This window comes from Zootoca vivipara, chromosome 1 (genome assembly GCF_965207765.1).
Source record: "Zootoca vivipara chromosome 1, rZooViv2.hap1.1, whole genome shotgun sequence".
NCBI lineage: Eukaryota > Metazoa > Chordata > Lepidosauria > Squamata > Lacertidae > Zootoca > Zootoca vivipara.
This window is the reverse complement of record NC_142582.1, coordinates 73,050,822-73,071,365: the sequence shown is the minus strand read 5'-3', so window position 1 is coordinate 73,071,365 and position 20,544 is coordinate 73,050,822. Positions and strand designations below refer to the sequence as shown.

The window sequence follows — 20,544 nt, the reverse complement described above, 5'->3', positions numbered from 1 at the left end:
AGTCTATTGCAGACACACTACTATTCAGGGAAGTACAGCAATTTGAGACTTTTTAAAAAAAAAAAATCAAACATGCACATTTCAAAGAGAAAATTCTAACAAAAAAATCTGTCTTCCACCACGTTACAAAGCAGCTATCTGCAAATGGGAAAGCCTTACAGTTACAGTTAGCAAGCACTATTTTAAAGTAACCGAGGAAGGATGCATGAGGCAAGATGGTAAGTGATTTGGCCTGAAGGGTCAGCTCAAAACCAATTCCCTGCTCACCCTCATTGACCCATCATCTTCCTTCAGTTCTCCCTTTCCAAGCTCTCTCCCTCTCTATATATATATTCCACTTTTTTATACACAAACCCACACCCACCCACAAATTTGCTTACTGCTACAGTGGAACAAAGAACAATCCCTCTCAGTTGAACATTCAAAATATTTCCCAGGAGCCAAAGGGAACACGAGAACAGTACTACTGGATTAAGTCAGTGAGCCATTTAAGTCCAGCATCCTGTTCTCACCGTGGCCAACCAGAGTCAAAGGAGCTTACCTGAGGAATATGGCCATCTTGGCCCAGGAGGCGCATTTCGTTTTCGACCCGGTGCAACCAATTAGTGTTGTCCTCAAAGCGTTTAGTCTCTTCCGCTTGCCTCTGCTCTATTTGCAAGCGCCGGGTTTTAAGTAACGCAAGCCGGTGGTCGTGCTTGTCAGTCGCCTGTAACAAAACAAACCTAAATTTCAGACTAAAGGACAGAACTGGATACTATGGTGAACTACATACTACCAAAGCAACAGCCCAGCATCTCGTCCTTCCAGTAACACCTTGCAAAACAGAACACATGATGCAATATTATTCAATTTCCTCAACTGTGCTGGAGATCAGTGGCTGTTGCAGTCAGCGAAGCCCAGCGCGATGCCATCTGTTTTAATTTTTGTGTGGTTTTAATTGCATTATAATTGTTACAAACCACTTGTGAAACCGTGGCATGCAAATTTTTTTATGGAAAGACACACATATTTTTTTTTAAAAACTTAATATTTTTACCAGAGGGAAAGCGACTGCTGTAGCAAGCCGTTCCCTCTCTGTATCAGCTAGTTCAGCCCACTCTCCCAAATCATAAGTAACAGGGTTGGTCCAAATAATTCATTTAGGTTTTTTGCCTGAACCCAAAAGGAGTGCGGGGGGTGGTGGTGCTTGAATGTTCTGCATGTGAACCCAATATTTTTTCCAGTGTGATTTCTGAAGAATGCGGCCCCAAATGCTCTTTGAACTCCCGAATTTAAGACATGATTTTGACTATTAAGAGCAAGAGGGCTTTCCAAGGAAAAAGCTGCCAGTATACGTACCCTGCATTTCAGCGTTTAAAATATTTCCTACTTAGTTCAACAGAAGAAATTTATATCACCTTCCATTTCAGAAGGCTGTCACTATGCTCAATTGAAAGCAGATGTCTGAGAAAACTGAACACACAAAATTATTTTGCAACAGAACTTCAAAGATTGTCACTTACAGTTAACTGCTATGTGAGGGAGGTTTTATACATTTAAGTATTAGCCACTTGAGCCACATTATACGTGAGGCAACATATGAACAATGTATGATTAAAAAACCAGAAGTAAAAAGCCTATCCATAAAATGCACAGAGCCAGGAGTACAAAGTTGCCTCTTACACCACACAGCATAAAAAATAGTGGCTCGGGCTCAAGCCCTTCTTTCCTGTCGTTCTTGGAGAAATGTCACAAAATGGAGTAACAGCTGAACGCTGTGCTCGGCAGACCTTGAGGGGCAGAAAAAGTAATGCTGGGGAGACCCATTGAGAGGAAAGAGCACCCAAAAAGTAAACTAAGAGCCAGCAGGTTTGAGCCGCAGGATGGCCAAAGGAATGGGAAACAAGAGTTGACAAGAGAAGCAGGGACCAAGGCTAAAGTATGCAGACAAGTCAGACGACATAGAAAAGAGCCTTAACAACACTGTGTGAGGTTGAATTTCTGTTACGTACTCAGGAGCGTAACCCGACTACAAAACTGGTAAGAACCAGTTAAGGAGGAACCTAACAGGTCAATGTTTAAAGTGAAAAGCAACTCCATATAAGGTGCAAGAAGAGTTCTAATAGATACAGTGAAAGTGGGTTGAACAAGTTGCATTTCAAGGACTGTGGTTGAATGAAGAGATGGTGAGGTGCTGAGGTGGCAGAAGGTGATTCAGTTAGAGGACAGACAGCTAAGATGATGTCCATCTCGCCTATTTATAAAGCTCTGGTAGACTCTTTGAACTTTGTTCGATGATGCTTTACTAAATAAAATCAGACCAATTGAGAATTTGGTATGAGTCTCTGCACTTGAACCCCCAAGGGAAATTTCCCACACAGGTGGTGGGACCGGGGGGTGGGGGTGGGGAACTGGACAGGAGGACAAGGTGAATTCTAATTAGAAACCATGTTAAGAGGATTCACACAAGCCCATACATACACCAAAAGCACATGGAAAGATGGTGTTAGCTATTCCTGCTAATATGTGTGCTGAGGATAAATGTTTTATAGCTGTTTTGAATGACTGCTGGCACATGTATTGCCACTGGGGAAGGTGGAGGCTAGTCAGCGCAACCTTGCAACGCTCTCGTGCACGCTTTCAATGGGAGAGGGTTCAAGTGAAGCCCTCAAAGATCTAACCAATGTAATTCATTTGAAGAGGCCCTGGATAACTGCAGTAAGGAGACACACAGGATCAGAACCACATTCTTTTCATTAGCCCTAACAGCTTGGCATAAACATGGCAGAAAGGACAGCAGAACTGTCATACTAATAGCTTACCCTCTCCATTCTCTCCGGAGCGCACATCATTTCAATTTGTTCATGGCATTTTTTTTGATAATGGGTTTTAAGGATGTTTTCTTTATGGTGCAGTTCCAGCTTCAGAAACTCTTGCCTGATTTCCTCTCGATTTGTGAACACGCACTTCAAAATTTCTCTAAGCCTGCCCCAAACATTTATATAGAAAAAGGACCGAGTTACACAAAACACAGCTTCGTTGCAGGGTGCTTTTTGTCAAGGGCATTACATTGTAGTAAATAGCAGTTTCAATTTAAAAAAACCCACCATGTTTAACAAAAGAGGTTAACACATTAAAGTAGGAGTGGCACTTCAGATGCTTAGTTGTTTATAAAATGATGATGATGATGATGATTTATTAAATTTATACACTGCTTTATCATAAAAATACCAAAGCGGTTTACAGAATAAAACCACAAAACATAAAACCATAGAATAAAAACATTAAAAAGTATTTTAAAATGTTGCTGGTCTACAGCTGCCACCATCCCTGTCCATTGACCATGCTGGCTGAGGCTGATGGAAGATGGAAGTCCAGTAGTATTTGCAGCAACCTACTGAGTATATAAAGGGCAAGGCAGTGTCTCAAATAACCTGTTCTTTCCTGCCATTTAAACATTTAGTGCAACATGGTGACATATTGATCAAAAAGCCACATTTCCATAACCCAACAGGTAAAAGGAAGGTTGGAATACAGGGCGGAAGTGCATTATAATCAGGTAAACTAATAAAATAATTCCAGATCTGAATGAAACCCTAGTATTCCCATATTCTCCCATGTAAGTGTATCAAAAGGCCAAGTTCTTGGACTGACTAGCACAAACCCCTTTGTTTTGGTCTAGGCTTTGCACGGGGGCGGGGTGACCATGTCAGGTCCCATTAAGGTCCAGGACGTCACAATGGTACACCAACAGTGAAAGTCCTCATGTAGCAGTGTGCTTTTCATTCAGACATTAATCTCAAGGACAAGAGCCAGGTGATATCTGCATAAACTAGGCTTCCTCAACCCTGGCCCTCCAGATGTTTTGAGACTACAATTCCCATCATCCCTAACCACTGGGTCCTGCTAGCTAGGGATCATGGGAGTTGTAGTCAAAAAACATCTGGAGGCCCAAGGTTGAGGAAGCCTGGCTTAAACACTCGCCATGCCTTCACCATCTGAAGCAACAACCAGCTATGCCTGCCATTCCACAGCTTAACCAAGGAGCTCAGATGTCACCACCTCTCTATAGTTGCTTCCAAGTTTGACACGGTAAGTTTTCAAGTGGCTTACTAAGCGGCACCTGGTCAAAAAGGGGCGTCAGTGTGCAAAACGCTGACTTTAGTGCATGTGGGGGGGGAAAGAAACAGGCAAAGGAGGAAATGTTGTACAGTATTGACAAAGCAATGCTACAGATTTTCTGGGAAGATGTCTCCTGAAACGTTGGTCATCAGTTGGTGAACAGGTGGATTGAGCCTGCAGTAGTGCCATCTGCAGTTTTTTTGCAGGTTGCCCCCCCCCCCCGAGAATAATAGAATTGTTGGAAGGGACCCCTGAGGACCATCTAGTTCATCTCCCTGCAATGCAGGAATATGCATCTATCCCTTACGGGGATCGAACCTGTAATCTTGGTGTAAGCAGCACCAGGCTCTAACCAACTGAGGTATCCAGGCTCAACACGAGAAGGGGTATGGGAAGGCTGGTGTATCGCGGAATAAATAAAAAGGTGATCTCTATGTCCCAGGTTATAGCTACTGCTCTAAAGGATCTAAAATGGCTCTGTCTCAAAGCGTTAAACTATTTTATCTTATAAATTCAGGTTGTCAATACAGCTGTAAATTGTTAGAACTTAGATTTCACGTGTTTCAACAGGTGTGCCTTTCTTGACAGCTTTTAATAGCTTAAAAACCTCTTAATTGGAGCATTAAAATGCGGGTTACCATGGGAAAGTTCGACTGTAAAAATCTGTAATGTAACAAACGGTGATTAGCACCTATGATCCTTCCCTGGGGATATTTGTCTATATATGGAGTTATAGCAGCTTTGGTTTATGTCAGAGATATAAAAGAGTAAAATTGCTTAATGTGTTTATTATACAGGAAAGGGTCATTTAAAAAGTTGTCTCGCTATATACACAGTTCTGCAAAAACATAATTTTCCAGGTTATTTTTAACCAAGTAGGCAGCGATTCTCTCTTAACTGGAGAAGATTATTTTTTAAAAAACACACACCCCTGTAGTAGTATTTTTGAATTCCTGTTTTTGAAATAAATGGTATTTCGAACCAAAAATGGAACTGCCGATAAATTTGCTCTTAACACAAGATCTAGGGGCTCAAAATCTTATGATTATCTTGATGTTACATGGAATATACCCCCACATTCTCAGTGGCTAGTGCTTGCTTCCCAGTTCCTGGAAGCCTGATTTTGCCAGATTGGATAAGGACCCTCTGTCTCAGTGCACAGCTGCACTTTAAACCCTTCCACTGCCCTGGCCGGTATTAGGTGATTCCATAGCACCAGGGAGCGTTAGAACTTCAAAAGAGAGATTTTACTGGGCATAATTTTTCTCCTTACGCCTAATTGAATTTCTAGAGCTTAGACAGAAAATATAGCTGTAAACAGCAATTACATTTATTTACTGAAAACATTTCTATTGGCCATTTCTCTAAGACAGCCCAAGGTGGCTAAAACAATATTAAAAAGTTATAATGCAAATGCTTAAAAAAATACAAAAAAAGGAAATGGTAAAAATAGCAGAGTAAAAATAAAAGTATCCATTGAAAACCATTCCCAGCCCAAAATTAAACCAATTTTGCCCCAGCTTAAAAACACAGTTCAAGAGCCTTTCTAAAAAAGGAAATTCAACACCATGGCAAATAAAAGAAACCAGTAACAAGGAGGTAAGGTGAATGTTTCTTGAAAGGGGATTCCAGAGGTTGGGTGGAGCAACTGAGAAGGTCCTAACCCTGGTTCTGACTAAACAGAATTCTGGGGAGTACAGTCCTGAAATGGGTTGTGGGTTCAAGCACCAAGTTGAAATGGGTTGTGGGTTCAAGCACCAAGCAAAATATTCCTGCATTGCAGGGGGTTGGACTAGATGACCCTTGTGGTCCCTTCCGACTCTACAATTCTCCGATTGTATGATGTAACTACCGTATGACACGAGCTACCATGGCCAGATCTTCAGGTTTCAGGAACAAGTGCACCAACTTAAGCTGGGCAAAGGCATAGCTGGCTACATCCAGCACCTGAGCATTCAAGGTTAAGGACAGGTACCCTTAAAACTAGGAACCTGCATTTTCAGGTGTTGAATCCTTATCCCAGGATCAGCATTGGTAATATTAAAGGCAATACCACCAAGAAAACAACAATGGCTGTTTTATAGGCACAATAAGATAATCAAATGTTCCCTCCTTTGTGCATGGGAGTGGACCATATACAGTGGGACCTCGACTTACAAACGACTCAACAACCGAATTTTTCGACTTACGAATGGGGGTAATGGTCACGCGCTTACGAATGTCTCAACATCCGGGGGGGGGGGGAACGCGGCAGTTTTAGATAGGGTTGCTTCGACTTACAAATTTTTTCCATTTTCAATGCATTCCTATGGGAAATCGTGTTTCCAATGGCGTTTTTTGACTTACGAAGGTGCCTTCGGAACGGATTAAATCCGTAAGTCGAGGCACCCCTCTATGGGAGTTTGCTTATTAACCAGGTGTTTAACTCGACTTTCCTATAGATCCCCAGTAGCTTGTACAGTAAATTATGGCAAGGGAGGGGGAGCCACTGGAAAGCAATATGAAAGCATGGGAAAGCCTCTCTGTTGTAAGGAGTGACCAAGTGCATTATGGTACATTGGCTGACAGGGTACCACTGACCAACTAAGGCTGACAAGAAAGAAGGTATTAGAAGTACACGCAGGTAGTTGTGGATCATGTCATTACTTTGTACAAGACAACACAATAAGTAAGCTTCTTTTTTACCTTGAAATTTCCACCTGTTGTTGATCTGTGGCATGTCTGTCAGGAGAAGATGTTTTTTCCAACTCAAGGACTCGTAGTTTCTCTTTCAGCATTATGATCTGAAACAGGATAATAGTGTATTTGGAAAGAAATGGGTGTATGTGCAGTTTGTATCTCATTTTTAGTATTCCATGAGTTTCTTTAAACAGCTTTTTGAAAACCAATTTTTAAAGCCATACTAATGAACTACATTACACCTAATATAACACAGAAACACCAGGTTTTCTGGAAATCTGGGGTAGCTGGGTGCACAACAATTAATGCCTTCTTTTAATTATGCTGTTATCCTTTATGTGTAACTCAAGCAACATTAACTATTCTAGTAAGTGACATACCTCTTTCTTTTGTTCTTCACAAATCTTAACGTATTGACTTATATGGCTGTCCAAGCTTACAACATTGCTCTTCAGCTGTGAAGAGAAGACAAAGTTCAGCTACATAAACATCAGAAGACAGTATATTCTTCCTTTGCTGTGGAAAACATACCATGTGATCATCATATCAAGCAACACAAACATCAGTCACAAAAACCCCTCTGATTAAATAAAGCTAATGGAAAGGTAATGGGATGGATCCAGACATGCCTGAACATAATAAAAGTCATGGCTTGGATTCAGACTTCTACTCCACAATTATCACCAATTACTCTTTCCTCCTGCTGCTCCCACATTGTTCTGGAGTTTCCCCCAACCCTCCAGAACAGCTTTTCCCAGGGCTGGAGAGAAGGATGAATTGGTGACAATCACCACCTGCCCTTTTTTTTGCCAGTGCCAATAAACTTTGCCGAGCCCAAGTTGAGTTTCAACTCAATGGGCAGCATCCAAAGCTGTGCTCATCCCAGGGGGGGAATTCCTCACTCCTTTCTGACGATTACAACACCCAGTAACCGCTCCCGCTCCCAGGATCTCCTTTATGTAAGGAAACCCTTGAGAAAGGCCTAAGATCTGCATTGAGGAGCTGCAGATGAAGAAGGAAAATACGGAAGGGAGAAGGGAAATTGGATGTAGGTCAAGTGTATCAAGGAATTGTTTTCCCCTTTGAAATAATGCCATGAAACAGAGGGAAGGGAAGATAAGAAAGTACAAGGAGCAAAGAAGGCAGTTGTGACACTGCTTGCACAAAAAGAAAAAGTGCTCAATAAGATTGCCACAATATTTTTTAAATATGAAGAAAAAAAGAGAGAGGGCAATACAGTGGTACCTCGCAAGACAAATGCCCTGCAAGACGAATTTTTCGCAAGACGGATGCGTCTTGCGATCTGATTGTGACTCACAAGATGAATTCGTCTTGTGAATTGCGGTTTCCCATAGGAATGCATTGAAATTTAATTAATCCATTCCTATGGGCAAAAAAATATATTAAAAATTCAATGCATTCCTATGGGAAACCGCGATTTGCAAGACGAATTATTCGCGAAACAAATTGATTCACAGAATGAATTAAATTCATCTCGCAAGGCATCACTGTATCTTTTTCCTGTTGCAATTATCCACTCAATCAGAAGAAACAAACAAACATAATTTTATAATTTGAAAGCAACAGTGCAGAATTTAAAAAGAAGAAGTTTACTTACAGAGGATTTGATGTCCTTGGCTCGATTGGCATATTTAAGAGTGTTATATGTGTCATCATAGAACAGAGAAGAAGGGCTAACAGCAGCTATAATTATTGTACGACAATTTCCTCCTAGAGAATCCTTCAGTAAACGAGTAAGGTTGCTGTTCCGATAAGGAATGTGCTGGTTCTTCTTCTGGAAGAAAAAAAGAAAAGAAAAAAGAAAACCCACACAGAAGAGGGTGAGTGTTTAATGGAGTGCTGAGATTACTTTAGCATCAGACCATGACTTACTATGAACAGCTGTTCGTTCCACAATGCACATAAATGACAGGAGATAAAAACCTTGAATTCCCCCCCCCTCTAGAAAGCCTCTTGCAACACCTAGCCAATCCCCTAACATGTCCTCCTATATGAGAAAGAGTACCAGAGGTTAGCAATTTAGATTCTCCAATTCTTGCAAAGAAAGGAAGGATGGATGCTACATTCTCTCCACTCGCAAATCCCTGTACGTACAAGGAGTCAGCAGTCTAGTGGAAACCCAGATTCCCTCCCAAATTCAGCAGCAGTAGCAGTTCTGTGTTCCCAGCACAATAAATCCTGAATCTTAGCATATGCCAAGCCCTGTTTATAGATTTCTAGCACAAAGGGAAACCTGCAGTAGATTCAACCCACATCCTATATTTAGTTACTTCTTTAAAGTGCTGTAAGTGATTTGATGGGCTTTGCTCAACCTGCTACTGCTATTCATCTCCATTTTAACCAGGGCAAATCCTGCATGGAAGTCCCTGCTGACACAGGCTTCCTGCTCCAAACACCAAGAGAACCAGCTGTAATGGCTAGCAGGGACAAAGTGGGTTGCTCCTGCTCACCTGGCCAGAAAGAGCTTAAGGCAAGATTAATATGCAAACTAGGGATCAAATATATTTTTACTTGTAGATCAGATTATTTATGTCACCTGAAAACAAAATTTCATTTGAACCATCACCAGTCCTGCTAAGCACCCATGAACCCAAATTTCACCATACGGTAGTCTTTAGCTGGGCCAGATTGAGAAGGCGATTGGTCCGCATCCGGCCCACGGGCCTTAGGTTGCCTACCCTTGGGCTAGTTAGTATGTGAGGTGTTAAAAAGCCTGACACCAATGGCTGCCAAAGACCCAAGGTCCAAAATTCCCATTACAATAAATTAATGGGTCACCAAAATACCAAAATGTTTGGGAACAACTACCGCATCAGCCCAAATGTAAGTTGCACCCGAATATAAGCCACACCTTTTAAATTGGAGGCCGGGGGGGGGGGGAGAGAAAAAATACCCGAATATAAGCCGCTCCCTTCCTCTCTGCTCCTGGATGCATACTTGGGAGGGGGGAGCAGCGCTGTGTTGCTGACGTCCTTTCCCCTTTCTCACTCTCTCTCCCTTCCTGGCCATGGGGGAGAGGATGGTGGACTATGCGCGGGGCGGGTGCCACTTTGCCCCACTCCTGGCTGCATACCATAAGGTCGCGAACATAAGCTGCACTTAAACTTTTCACGGTCGGAATTTGGGAAAAGTGTGCCTTATATTCAGGCCAATACAGTACTTTAGCACATTCCAAACTGCTTCGCATGCTCTATTTTCTTGCATGCCTTACCATGTCACTATTCTTTTTGAGATTCACGAGTCACTTGTTACCTAAAAGGTACCAAGCAACTTACATTTAAAGACATAAACAGACTAGGCCATAGGAAAAAGAATACTATAGAACATTAACCTTCTTATGCAACACAATCCCAGCTGGGGGAGGTGGTGAGAAAGAAACGGGTACCTACTTTTGGGTCTGCCAGAGCATTAATGATATTGCCAAGGGCTAACAGTGAGCGATTAATATTTGCCCCTTCTCTAAAACGAGCTCCCTTGGTCTTTGTGGCGCTGGCACGTTCTGAGCCTGCCAAGTCAATGAGGCACATTTTGGCAATACGGACATTTTGATTGATACATGCTGTCCTGTCTTGTTGTCTCAAATAGATCTGAAACAGAGGAGTACAGAACAAGGAAATGAGGAAAGAATCCAGGTAAAACAATCACCCTTCCATGCCTACAAGTTGGGCAATGCAGGGGAGCAAACATGCACAAACCTAAGCTTTTTGTAATACAGACTTTCTGGCAGTCATGCAGTGTGCAAAAATGAATCGGACAAGGAAATTAAAACTGAAGATTGGACTACAACTCCCATCATCCCTAGCTAGCAGGACAAGTGGTCAGGGATGATGGGAACTGTAGTCTAAAAACAGCAGGAGACCCAGGTTTGGATTAACACACTTCAGAAAGGATTGTTTATTTTATATTCCCAACATTTCCACCCCACTTTCCACCCACAATTCTCAAAGTGCCGTATAAACAATGCAATAAAGGATGCACAATGAAACCGCCAATCTGAAAGCACACAATCTGAAAGCTTCCTATTCCAACAACACTCTCTTTGGGATCTTAACACGTTTACTCAGAAACAAGTTTACCTGAACTCACCAAGACTTAACTCTGCAGCAACTGTGCATAGATAGCATTATACTTTTTGTTTGCAATCCCAGCCACATTTCCCTGGGACCAAGCACCACTGAACTCGCCAGGACTTCTGTTTAAACATGCATAGGCTCAGTCTGCTATATACTAAGTCAGCCCCTCTAGTGGGAATCACTTCTTGATATATTTTTATGTATGAAAAAAAATAAATGAACAGAAGCAGTTACGCATGAAAAAAATATTGCCATTTATATGAGCGTGGAGTACATTTATTTCTCACAAGCAGCTATGACACCTCAATAGATTCCTCATCTGAAGTCGAGTGAAGGCACAGACCACCAAGAGCTCCTCTCCTCTCCTCTCCTGAATGCTATTTAGCACAAAGGATTTAATGCAGACAAGAGTGCAAGCTGGATCTCTCTTCCCAAGACCAGAGCTATTATGGCTGGTGTGCCATAGGCAGAGGATTCTCTCTCTCTCTCTCTTTTTAAACAAAGCTTCAAAGGTTATCTAAGATCCTCAGACACCTTATCTGCTGTATCATCTTACCTGAAAGACAGCATGGGACCGAGATGAGGAGGCATTCACATCAGTGGGATGCTGTGTTCTGTTTTTGTTTCCATAGTCCAATATTTGCAAGATCTCCATGGCAGATTTCGGCTACAAAAGGTGGTGGTGGTGGGGAAATAGTCAAATGAAACTAGTAAATCTTTTTGCTAGATTTTAATCTGGGAGTTTCATTGTCATGGGATTTGAGTCATAATGTTAACATCGTAGCTTTGGCTTTTGTTGCCATCTTGGTCCCAGAGGATGACACACACAAAGCAGGTAAGAAGATACCTTTTATCAAACCAGCTTCTGTAGGTGAGCGTAAGCTTCAGCACCTGCCCAAAGAAGATTATGTTCAAGATTAACTTGTGCCTAGTGTCCCCTCGAGAAGTTGGGTCAGCTAAAAGGCATCATTTTACCTATTCCCAAACCGCTAGCCCATTCAGGTTGTGATAGGCACATTCTTTGAGTAGGTGGTGACGCAAAGTTCATTTTAAAGCCGTTAAGAAGGGAAAGGCGTTCACAAACACAGAATTAAACAAACCCAAATCAATTCATTGAGTAAGTAGACCTCACAGTAAGACTTACGCGTTCATTAAAATTTAAAAAATAAAATACAATATCCAATAACTCTATTGACAGGTAGGAAAATGTGGTTATACTCTATTTCTTTCAGAAGGAACTGAATATTTATAAAGGAGCTGTCCTATGAAAATGGACTTGGACCATCAATGGCAATGTTTGTTATGGGGGATAGTCCTCACACAATCAACTCCAAGGGCTATCTTGGTTTGCTTTCTTGGCAGTCTGCTTCCATGTTCAGCCTTCCCAGAAAGCCTTCACCAGTTTAAATATCTGATGTGAAGAGAAAATTATCCAGTAGGCTGAAGTACAAGCTGGGAAAGTGGAGGCAAACATGACTCCATTATCCTTGTTGGGCCAGCCACTTTACAACCCTAACCCAAACAGATGAAAAGAATCCTGGTTTGGGGGGGATGGGGGGGACCTGAGTTGGGGATATGTTGAGGGTCACATCCGTGGCCCCAATTCCCTCAAAATTCTCCCATACACCACAAGGGAGGCAAAAACACAGTCGCTCCTGCACTGTGTCATTCCAATTCAGACCCACATGAGGAAGGCCATTGTAGACTGCCAAGCTTCAGGGCTTAGCAAGAGGACTACCCAACCAGTCCCCAAGCTCAGCAGCTTCATGCTGATACACTTTTAGGGTTGGGGGATAGAATATGCCAATAGTCTCTCCCCCCCCCCCCCGGCTGCACACACATTTCTTTTTACAGGCCGTCGGCTAATTGTGCAGAGACCATATTGCTTCACTGTTTGGTTTGCTGCTGCTGACATTAAAAGCATTAAGCAGTAGTAGTACCATCCCCATCAGCTTCTGATATTTTTGGCCCTTTGATAGCTGTACAAATGGAAACAATGGCATACGTAGAAGAAGATGCCTGGAAGCAGGCTCCCCACCTCCGAATTCTGACAAGTCAGCTGCCAGCTTCCCTCCAAGCCTTGACCAAAGAAGTCAAGGTCCACTATGGGTGGCAACAGCAGAGACATAGCATAGAGGAGGAGGGGAAAGTGGAGAAATGAGAGGACATATTGGGAGAAATTGGGTGCATGTGTAGCAGATATAAAAAAATTAAGAATATGAGTTAGATACTACTGTGATGAAGAGGTTTTTGTGTTTGATCAAACGCTTCAGTCCCAAAGCCACTTTACTCAAAAGAACTGTTTCAATTTTGACAGCACAACTTTGTGATAAAGAGGTTGAAGATTGCTACCACGTTTGATTTAAACAGTTGTTTCATGGCAACTGCCTTCACAAACAGGTCACTTAGAGAGGCCCACTAGTATTTCAAGTGTCTTCATAAAGTAATGGTTTTGCACTGTTATTTTCTTCCCAGAAATAAAGCTTGTAAATCTTCACATCAAGATGGATAGGACTGAACTTGATTTGTCCATAATATATGAATCATGGCTTGGGAGGGCATTCTGATCTGTTCCGCTTCTTTTGATAGAATAGTACCCATAGTGGGTTGAAATGACTCTGAAAACTTTTCAAGATATCCCTGTTAAAACCGATTTAGAAAAAAAAATCGAATTTTGGAAACAAAGCTGCAGATAGGCATGCTTATATATTGGGTCAAACTCCGTAACTCTGGCATGCATGTAATACTAAACCATGGTTTAACATGATGTGGGCAAGACAAATTTGGTCCACAGGGAGAGTCAACCAGAACACTGTGAAAGTAAAAACAAAACAATTTTAATTGCTTTGTGAGCTACTCTGAGAACTGTGTTATAGGACTGCCTGCAAATACTGCAAGCAGGCAAATAAGCAATTAATGAATAACATGGATGATATAAATATGTGCACACCTGATGCATTGTTAACCCATGAACCAGCACTCCTTTTTGAGGATCTTCTCGAACAGCCAGTGGTCCTGAACTTACAAGCAAATCATGTATCTTCTCATTGTAGACCTTGGGGAAAAAGGGTTTGGGGGGGAGGGAAAGGCATTGGAAAAGGCAGATATTAAGATACACAAAGGTAAGCAGCTAACCATACAGAAGGTATCTGGATTTGGTAGCTGTAGTCCCATTTTAGAAGATGAAAAATGCACCTAGATGAAATCACAGGCGCTTCCAGATATGTTTTATCCCTAAGTTTTAAATTCAGTTAAGGGTCCTAATTTTCTTTCCAAATATCCAAATCACCTTTTTAACTTTCCAGAGCAAAGGAGACAGAATGGCAATTTGACAGGAGGAAAGCACCAATACATTTGAAACTAGACAAGCAGAAAACTCTCAATTGTGCATGCTGTCATGAGACCTAATCCTAGGCTTGGCTACTGGGAAGTTACGTTGTGTTCTGTTCTCTGGCAGCTGGGAGCAAAGCCGTTGGTTGGTTTGCTTGTTTGTTTCCTTTCTTGAATCCCAAGAACAGGCATCCCCAAACTTCGGCCCTCCAAATGTTTTGGACCACAATTCCCAACTTCCCCGACCACTGGTCCTGTTAGTTAGGGATCATGGGAGGCCAAAACATCTGGAGGGCCACAGCTTGGGGATGCCTGCCCAAGAAGCTCCCTGAGATCAGAGCGGGGGAGCAGTTTTAAATCCTCCAATATCAGGCCAGGGAGGAATTCAAAACCATTTCTTTCCAATTCTACTTGCTCCTCTGGTGCTGTGATGCCATGGGTCGGGATTACTGGTATGTACCCCTCCGAAACATGGGAGTGCACCATAGCAGAACATCTCTCATGCTAGCTGGAAGGCGGAATGTTTGGCTGGAAGATAGACAATGTTTTCTCAGCCTCTGACTAAGCTGGCTTGGGTACCTTTCATCCTATTCCGTATACAAAAACAACTGTTATTGTGCAAAATTATTCCGCCTGCTTACCTCAAGGTAAGAAACGGCAATGGCGCAATGCTTCTCCTCTTTCATTCGCTCTATGGCATTGTAGAGCTCCATCATGGTCCGGTACATCACTCCAGGGTCTTCCTGGGAGCCCAGCATCGTATGAGTCTTCCCAGCTCCAGTTGCGCCATAAGCAAGCACTAAATTGAAAGCAGGTGATTGCTTTGAGCAATTTCCAGCCGTTTTCAGAAGGTGGTTTTACACAGTTTTTAGAAGTTTGAAGAAATATGGCAGCCCTCCAACCAAGGTGATAAACTGATCATTCGACTTGTGAGAAGGTGCAAGTGAAATATGGATGCAGAACGCTGTACCGCTGTGATACCGTGTTTCCCCTTTTTTAAGACACCGTCTTATAACTTTTTTTCCTCAAAAAAACACACGGTGTCTTATTTTCAGGGGATGTCTTTTTTATTATTCTTATTACAGTACCTTACAGCTGTTCTTGGTAATATATGGGAAGCCAGAGCAGGTGGAGAGCATGCAACACTGTCCAGGACAGGGGTCAGCAAACTTTTAATGTGGGGGGCCAGTTCACTGTCCCTCAGAATTTGTGGCGGGCTAGACCGTGCGCGCGTGCACACACACACACACACATACGCCCATGCCTTCCTTCCCTCCCCGCGTTCAGATGGAGCAGGCTTGGCTGAGGAGGGAGCACCCCGTCAGCGCTGGGTCTCGGCTTGTGCTGAGGGGCCGCAGCCACCCTGCCAGGAAGGGCCCCTACCCCGGGGTGTCCATGACCATGCTGCTAAAGTGCCACCGCCAAGCAGCACAGAGGAGTCCTCCTCCTCCTCCTCCCTCCTTGCAGGCTCTCTGCTTCCGCGGCGCTGCTGGGCTCTCCGAGCACTCTGCGCTGCAGCAGCCGCCAGTTCTGGGCTGCAGGGAGAGCAGGCAGGGCGTGTGCGTGCAACCTGCAGGAATCAATGCACTCCCATCTGCGGCACGTGAAAATGGCCCGGGAGGGCCACCTCCGCCACCTCTGCTGCCAGGTCAGGTCCCTGCCGTAGCTGCAGACTTCCCGCGGGGGCCGCCTGCGAAGCGCCGCACCGAGACTCCCCGGGAGACTCCCCGGGAGAAGGCGCGCGGGGGCTGAAACCAGAGGCAGCGGGGAGCGGATTCCGGCCCCGCTGATGTCAGGCGTGTGGCAGTCCCCTGAGCCGAAGCGCAGCTCGGGGGACTGGCGGCAGCAGCGGGGCTTCCTCGGGGAAGGCAGGCAGGCAGGCAACAACAGTCCCGGAGCCGAAGCTCAGCGGGCGCTGCTTGCCGCCTGCCTGCCTGCCTGCCTTCCCCGCCAGTCCCCCGAGCCGAAGCGCAGCTTGGAGACTGGCGGCGACAGCGGGGCTTCCTCGGATCGGCAGCTGGGCGCCGACTCGGCAGGCCACCGGATCAAGGAAGTGGCCTGCCGGGTCGGCGCTGATCAGTGCTGCGCGGAGCACCAGATCGAGGAGCCGGTCTGCAGAGTCAGCGCCCAGCAGCGCCGCACAGAGCATCGCCTCCCACGGCGTTGCTGAGCGCTGACTCTGCAGACCGGCTCCTCGATCCAGTGCTCCGCGCAGCACTGATCAGCGCCGACCCGGCAGGCCGCCGGATCAAGGAAGCAGCCTGCCGGGTCGGCGCCCAGCACGGGTTGAGGAAGCTTCCGGGGGGGGGGGGGGAGAGAGAAAGAGGAAAAAGGTGTCGGCGGGGAGGGAAAACGCGCAAGTCCTCTCCCCTTTCTTTCCTGCTTAGCCGGCTTGCGGGTATTTTACAGGAACAAACAACGTGAATAGAAAAAAGAGGCAACGAGCCCGGTCAGCGGTGTCTCCCTCCCTCCAACTCCCCCCCCACACCAAATGGAACTTCCCGACCCCCCCCCCAACTTTTGGCCAAAGGCATCCTCGGCCCCGTTCCCACCTTCGCTGCTGGGTGCCTGCATGTCTTATTTTCGGGGTATGTCTTATATTTTAAAAATCTCAAAAATCCTGCCATGGCTTACTTTATGACTACGGCTTAAAAAAGGGGAAACACGGTAGCTAGCAACTGCTCAGAACCAGCAGTGTGATGGGGAGGATCAACAGAGCTGCCTTCTGATCATGGCTCTGCTGCTGCTTATCTGAATGGGGCTGGGAGGACTGCATGCTTGCATTGACAGGAGTGCCGGATTGGCAGCGGTGGTACCACTGGTGCAACCATGAACCCCTCCCCCAACTTTGCCGCTGTTCTGGTAAGCAGCAGCGCCATCAATGTTTGGGAGGGTGGTCTGCTCCACCCTGCACACTGCTACCGCTCAGTACCAAAGCTAGAAGTAACTGCTAGAATCAGAACTACCAGCAAGTAATGGTGAGGGAAACTATTCTTCATGCTCTTCACTAATATCCATTTTTTCCTGCAAATGGGATACAGGAGGTTTGGGCTTTCATTTGCAGGAAGAGAGTTACTACATGTCAAGCAAAGGACAAGAAACCAAACATCCCCAACAAGCTTGGAAAATAACAACAAAGTTTTGAAGCTTATAAATAGAATAGGGGGCAGAAGGAGCTGCCCCCCCCCTCCACTCAAAGTAGAACTGACTGGTGATACAGGATTATTTCTATAACTAACAAAGGGAGAAATGCAGCAGAAAGTTACCTGTGCAATTATATCCATTTAAAAAGCCATCCAGCATGGTCAGGGTAGTGTCTTCAAAGACCTCCAGCTGAGAAGAATGTTCGTCAAATACAGCATCGAACACAAATTTGAGGTCCTTGTTTTCCCTCTTGTTAAGATCACGGAATGGAACTTTTTTCCCTTGAAAGAAACTGACTTCCTCCACTTTGGGATCAAAGACCAACATATGCTTATCGACAACTTGGAGCACTTTCCTGAAGTTGCCATCTCTCTCTTTCTGACTTTCTGGACGAACACGGACCACTACCTTCACGTGATTGCAGACATTTTCTTGAACAGTAGCAGACATTACGAAGGGCAGTTATGGTGTCTGGGGAAGATTTGTCATATAAAGTAAATTCAGTTTCTTTTGCTGGTGGAAGAAAATGAAAGCAGATTAAACAACAACAACACCTGCACTCCTATACTTGTTTACCTGGGAGTAAACTCACCTGAATGAGGTAAGTTTCTCTTCTGAGTAAATACGCATATAATTGTGCTGCTAAACCAAGCAAGCAAATGAATTTAGGTTAGGTCTAGGGTTGATAATTTGACTGGCCAAAAATGTAAACTGACTAGTTATATTTTTAAGCAGTAATTTAAGAAAGTGCAGCAAGAGGTTTATGCAAATGACAAAACATTTATGCATGTGAGAAGACACACTGCTCTATGGGTCCCACATATACTGGGATGTACAGTTAAACCCACCAAAATGTAATTTTTTAAGTGCTATTTTTGGTTTTACAAGCAGCAGCTGATCCGCAAAGCTTATTTGCAGTGTTTACACAAGCTTAGATGTAACTCAAGATTCTCCTGCCATTTGTTTGCCAATGACTGGAGTCCAGTAAAATATGCTGTTTTATTTGCTTCAATTGTCCAGCTGACCACCACAGATCCCATGCAACTATTTTAGATAGATAGTAGAATTCTACCAAAATGAGTTCCTCAACTTAATGTGTGAAGAGTGCAAATACTCTTGTGTGGAGGGAGGATGAGGCTATGAAAGACTGCGAGAATTAACAGAAAATGCTACTGTATCTGCAAGTTTAACTCCTGAACAAACAAAATGATTCATAACACACTACAAACACTCATAGTCCAAAGAAACTCTTCTACCACATAAGAGAAATTTCAATGTGCACAGGTTCAGAATATGTATTTTCAGACTGACATATGATCTAGTTTAAGAACTTGGTTCTTTCTTTACTGTTAATAATGATCTAGAAGACATGACTTGGTGCTTGCTCACATTGTCACATACATTTTTCAGTTAGCATATTCATATGCATCAGGTTTCACTCACGCTATACAATAATAACTCTGTCAATGCCAACAGCAGTTAGAGGAATACGGTCTGGTAAACTCCATTTGTTGAGAGGAAGTCCTTTGCACTCCACTTTGCTACTCCAAATGTTCCAAATATACACCACAAGATAATGACAATGTTTGTTCTCATAAATACAGCCAATTGAATGTTAATGGATTCCAGAGTCTTGTAGCACCTTAGAAAATAATGAAGTGGATGCTAATTCACAAAAAAAAAATCCCCATAATATATGTGGGAGGTTGCTTCTAGTCAGCCAGCGCTTTCTCTCACTATCATAAATCACTCTCAATAAAGTGAATGCATTGTTATAAATAAGAACAGTGGTGCTCTCTCTTCAAAACCAGACTTTATGCTGTAAGAAAAGTACTGTACTGTAATGGGAAATGGCTCTGGTAAGTGTGGTGTAACTATCATGATAACCTAAGGGACCTCACCTAGTCCTGTATCCTGTTCTCAGGGTGGCCAACCAGATGCCTATGGGAAGCCCGCAAACAGGACATGAACACTACAGCACTGTTCCACTTGTGATTCTCAGCAACTGGTACGCAGAGGCATACCACCTCCGATACTGGAACTAGTGCATAGTCATCATGGTTAATAGACTTGCCTTCCATTAAATTTGTCTAAACCACTTTAAAAGCCATTCAAATTGGGGACCATTGCTGCATATTACATTCGTGAATTCCACAACTTAACTAAGGGGTGTATTCCTTTTGTCTCCTCTCTATATTCCATTGCTAAGCTTCACCACATGGCCCTGGGTTCTAGAGTCATGACTCATTTAATGCATAGTTTTCTACACCTCTATTACGAGCTCCCTCTCTCACATTTTTCCTAAACCTCAAACCCCATAGTTGCAAGCTTTCCTCACAGGAGAGCTGCTCCAGCCCCAGGATCGTTAACGACTGCACCAAATTTGCAAAGATGGTAGCAAGGGCTAAAGACTCACAAAAGGGCAAACAAATCAGGACGCATGCTCAGCAACACAGGTCATCTGGAGGCGACCAGTCTTGAAGGCGTTTACAAAACTCCTTACGCCGCTTCCATGGGATGCTATTGGTTCAATGTTGCCACGCCACGCCCACTGATTTCAACGGGACCGTACCATAGCTGTCAAGTTTCCCCTTTTCTCGCGAGGAAGCCTATTCAGCATAAGGGAATTTCCCTTTAAAAAAGAGAGAACTTTACAGGTATGGACCGTACTCCCACTCCCAAATAAATACGCCGGATGATCCTAACTACATTCTAACTCGAAGCCATCCAGAATTTCCTTCCAACCGTGCGCAGGGGTGCAGACATAAAAGGCAATTTGGGGCGGAGAACTTCCCGATCCACCGTAACTTTCTTTCGATACGGTACTATAAAATCCCTGCAGGGACCTCGGCGAACGAGTGGAATATAAAGTCGCGTGGCTAATAAGCAGCGACCTTCCTGTGCGGTTGCGCTGCAAAAAGAAAGGCAAACACAAGAGCGCAAAACTCCGCCGGAAAGAAAGCAGCCCAGGGCCATCCTCGCTAATGCAGCGAGCTGATCTGGACCCTCTTTCAGCTGAACCGAGCTAGACACCCTAGTATGCGTAAATGGAGAAACTCACCGGGCATCAGGGATCCTGCTTGCTGATCAGCAGCCCGTGCCGCTTCTTCGGGCGTCGCCACCCGCTCGCTCGTTTCAGCGAGCCACCAAATTCAAACCCAAGCAGCCTCTCGTTCCACGGCTTCTGATTGGTTGA

General features: G+C 44.1%; 1 protein-coding gene across 4 annotated transcripts in view; it reads right to left on the bottom strand.

Annotated features, from left to right (window-relative positions):
- Positions 1 to 20,544, bottom strand: part of KIF18A (kinesin family member 18A) — a 41,628-nt gene extending 21,084 nt beyond the window's left edge. Inside the window, exons 1-11 of one of the 4 annotated variants that reach the window (XM_060275299.2) lie at positions 20,410 to 20,544; positions 17,471 to 17,819; positions 14,846 to 15,003; positions 13,825 to 13,929; positions 11,431 to 11,541; positions 10,191 to 10,388; positions 8,399 to 8,575; positions 7,161 to 7,235; positions 6,787 to 6,884; positions 2,802 to 2,964; positions 542 to 706 (exon numbers count right to left, since the gene is read on the bottom strand). In XM_060275299.2, the coding sequence (XP_060131282.1) occupies positions 542 to 706; positions 2,802 to 2,964; positions 6,787 to 6,884; positions 7,161 to 7,235; positions 8,399 to 8,575; positions 10,191 to 10,388; positions 11,431 to 11,541; positions 13,825 to 13,929; positions 14,846 to 15,003; positions 17,471 to 17,798 (1,578 nt within the window). In that variant the 5' untranslated portion in view covers positions 17,799 to 17,819; positions 20,410 to 20,544. Of the gene's footprint in view, positions 1 to 541; positions 707 to 2,801; positions 2,965 to 6,786; positions 6,885 to 7,160; positions 7,236 to 8,398; positions 8,576 to 10,190; positions 10,389 to 11,430; positions 11,542 to 13,824; positions 13,930 to 14,845; positions 15,004 to 17,470; positions 17,862 to 18,791; positions 19,706 to 20,409 lie in introns of those variants that run through there. The other 3 variants (XM_035117758.3, XM_088667958.1, XM_088667953.1) reach the window with 3 other exon arrangements.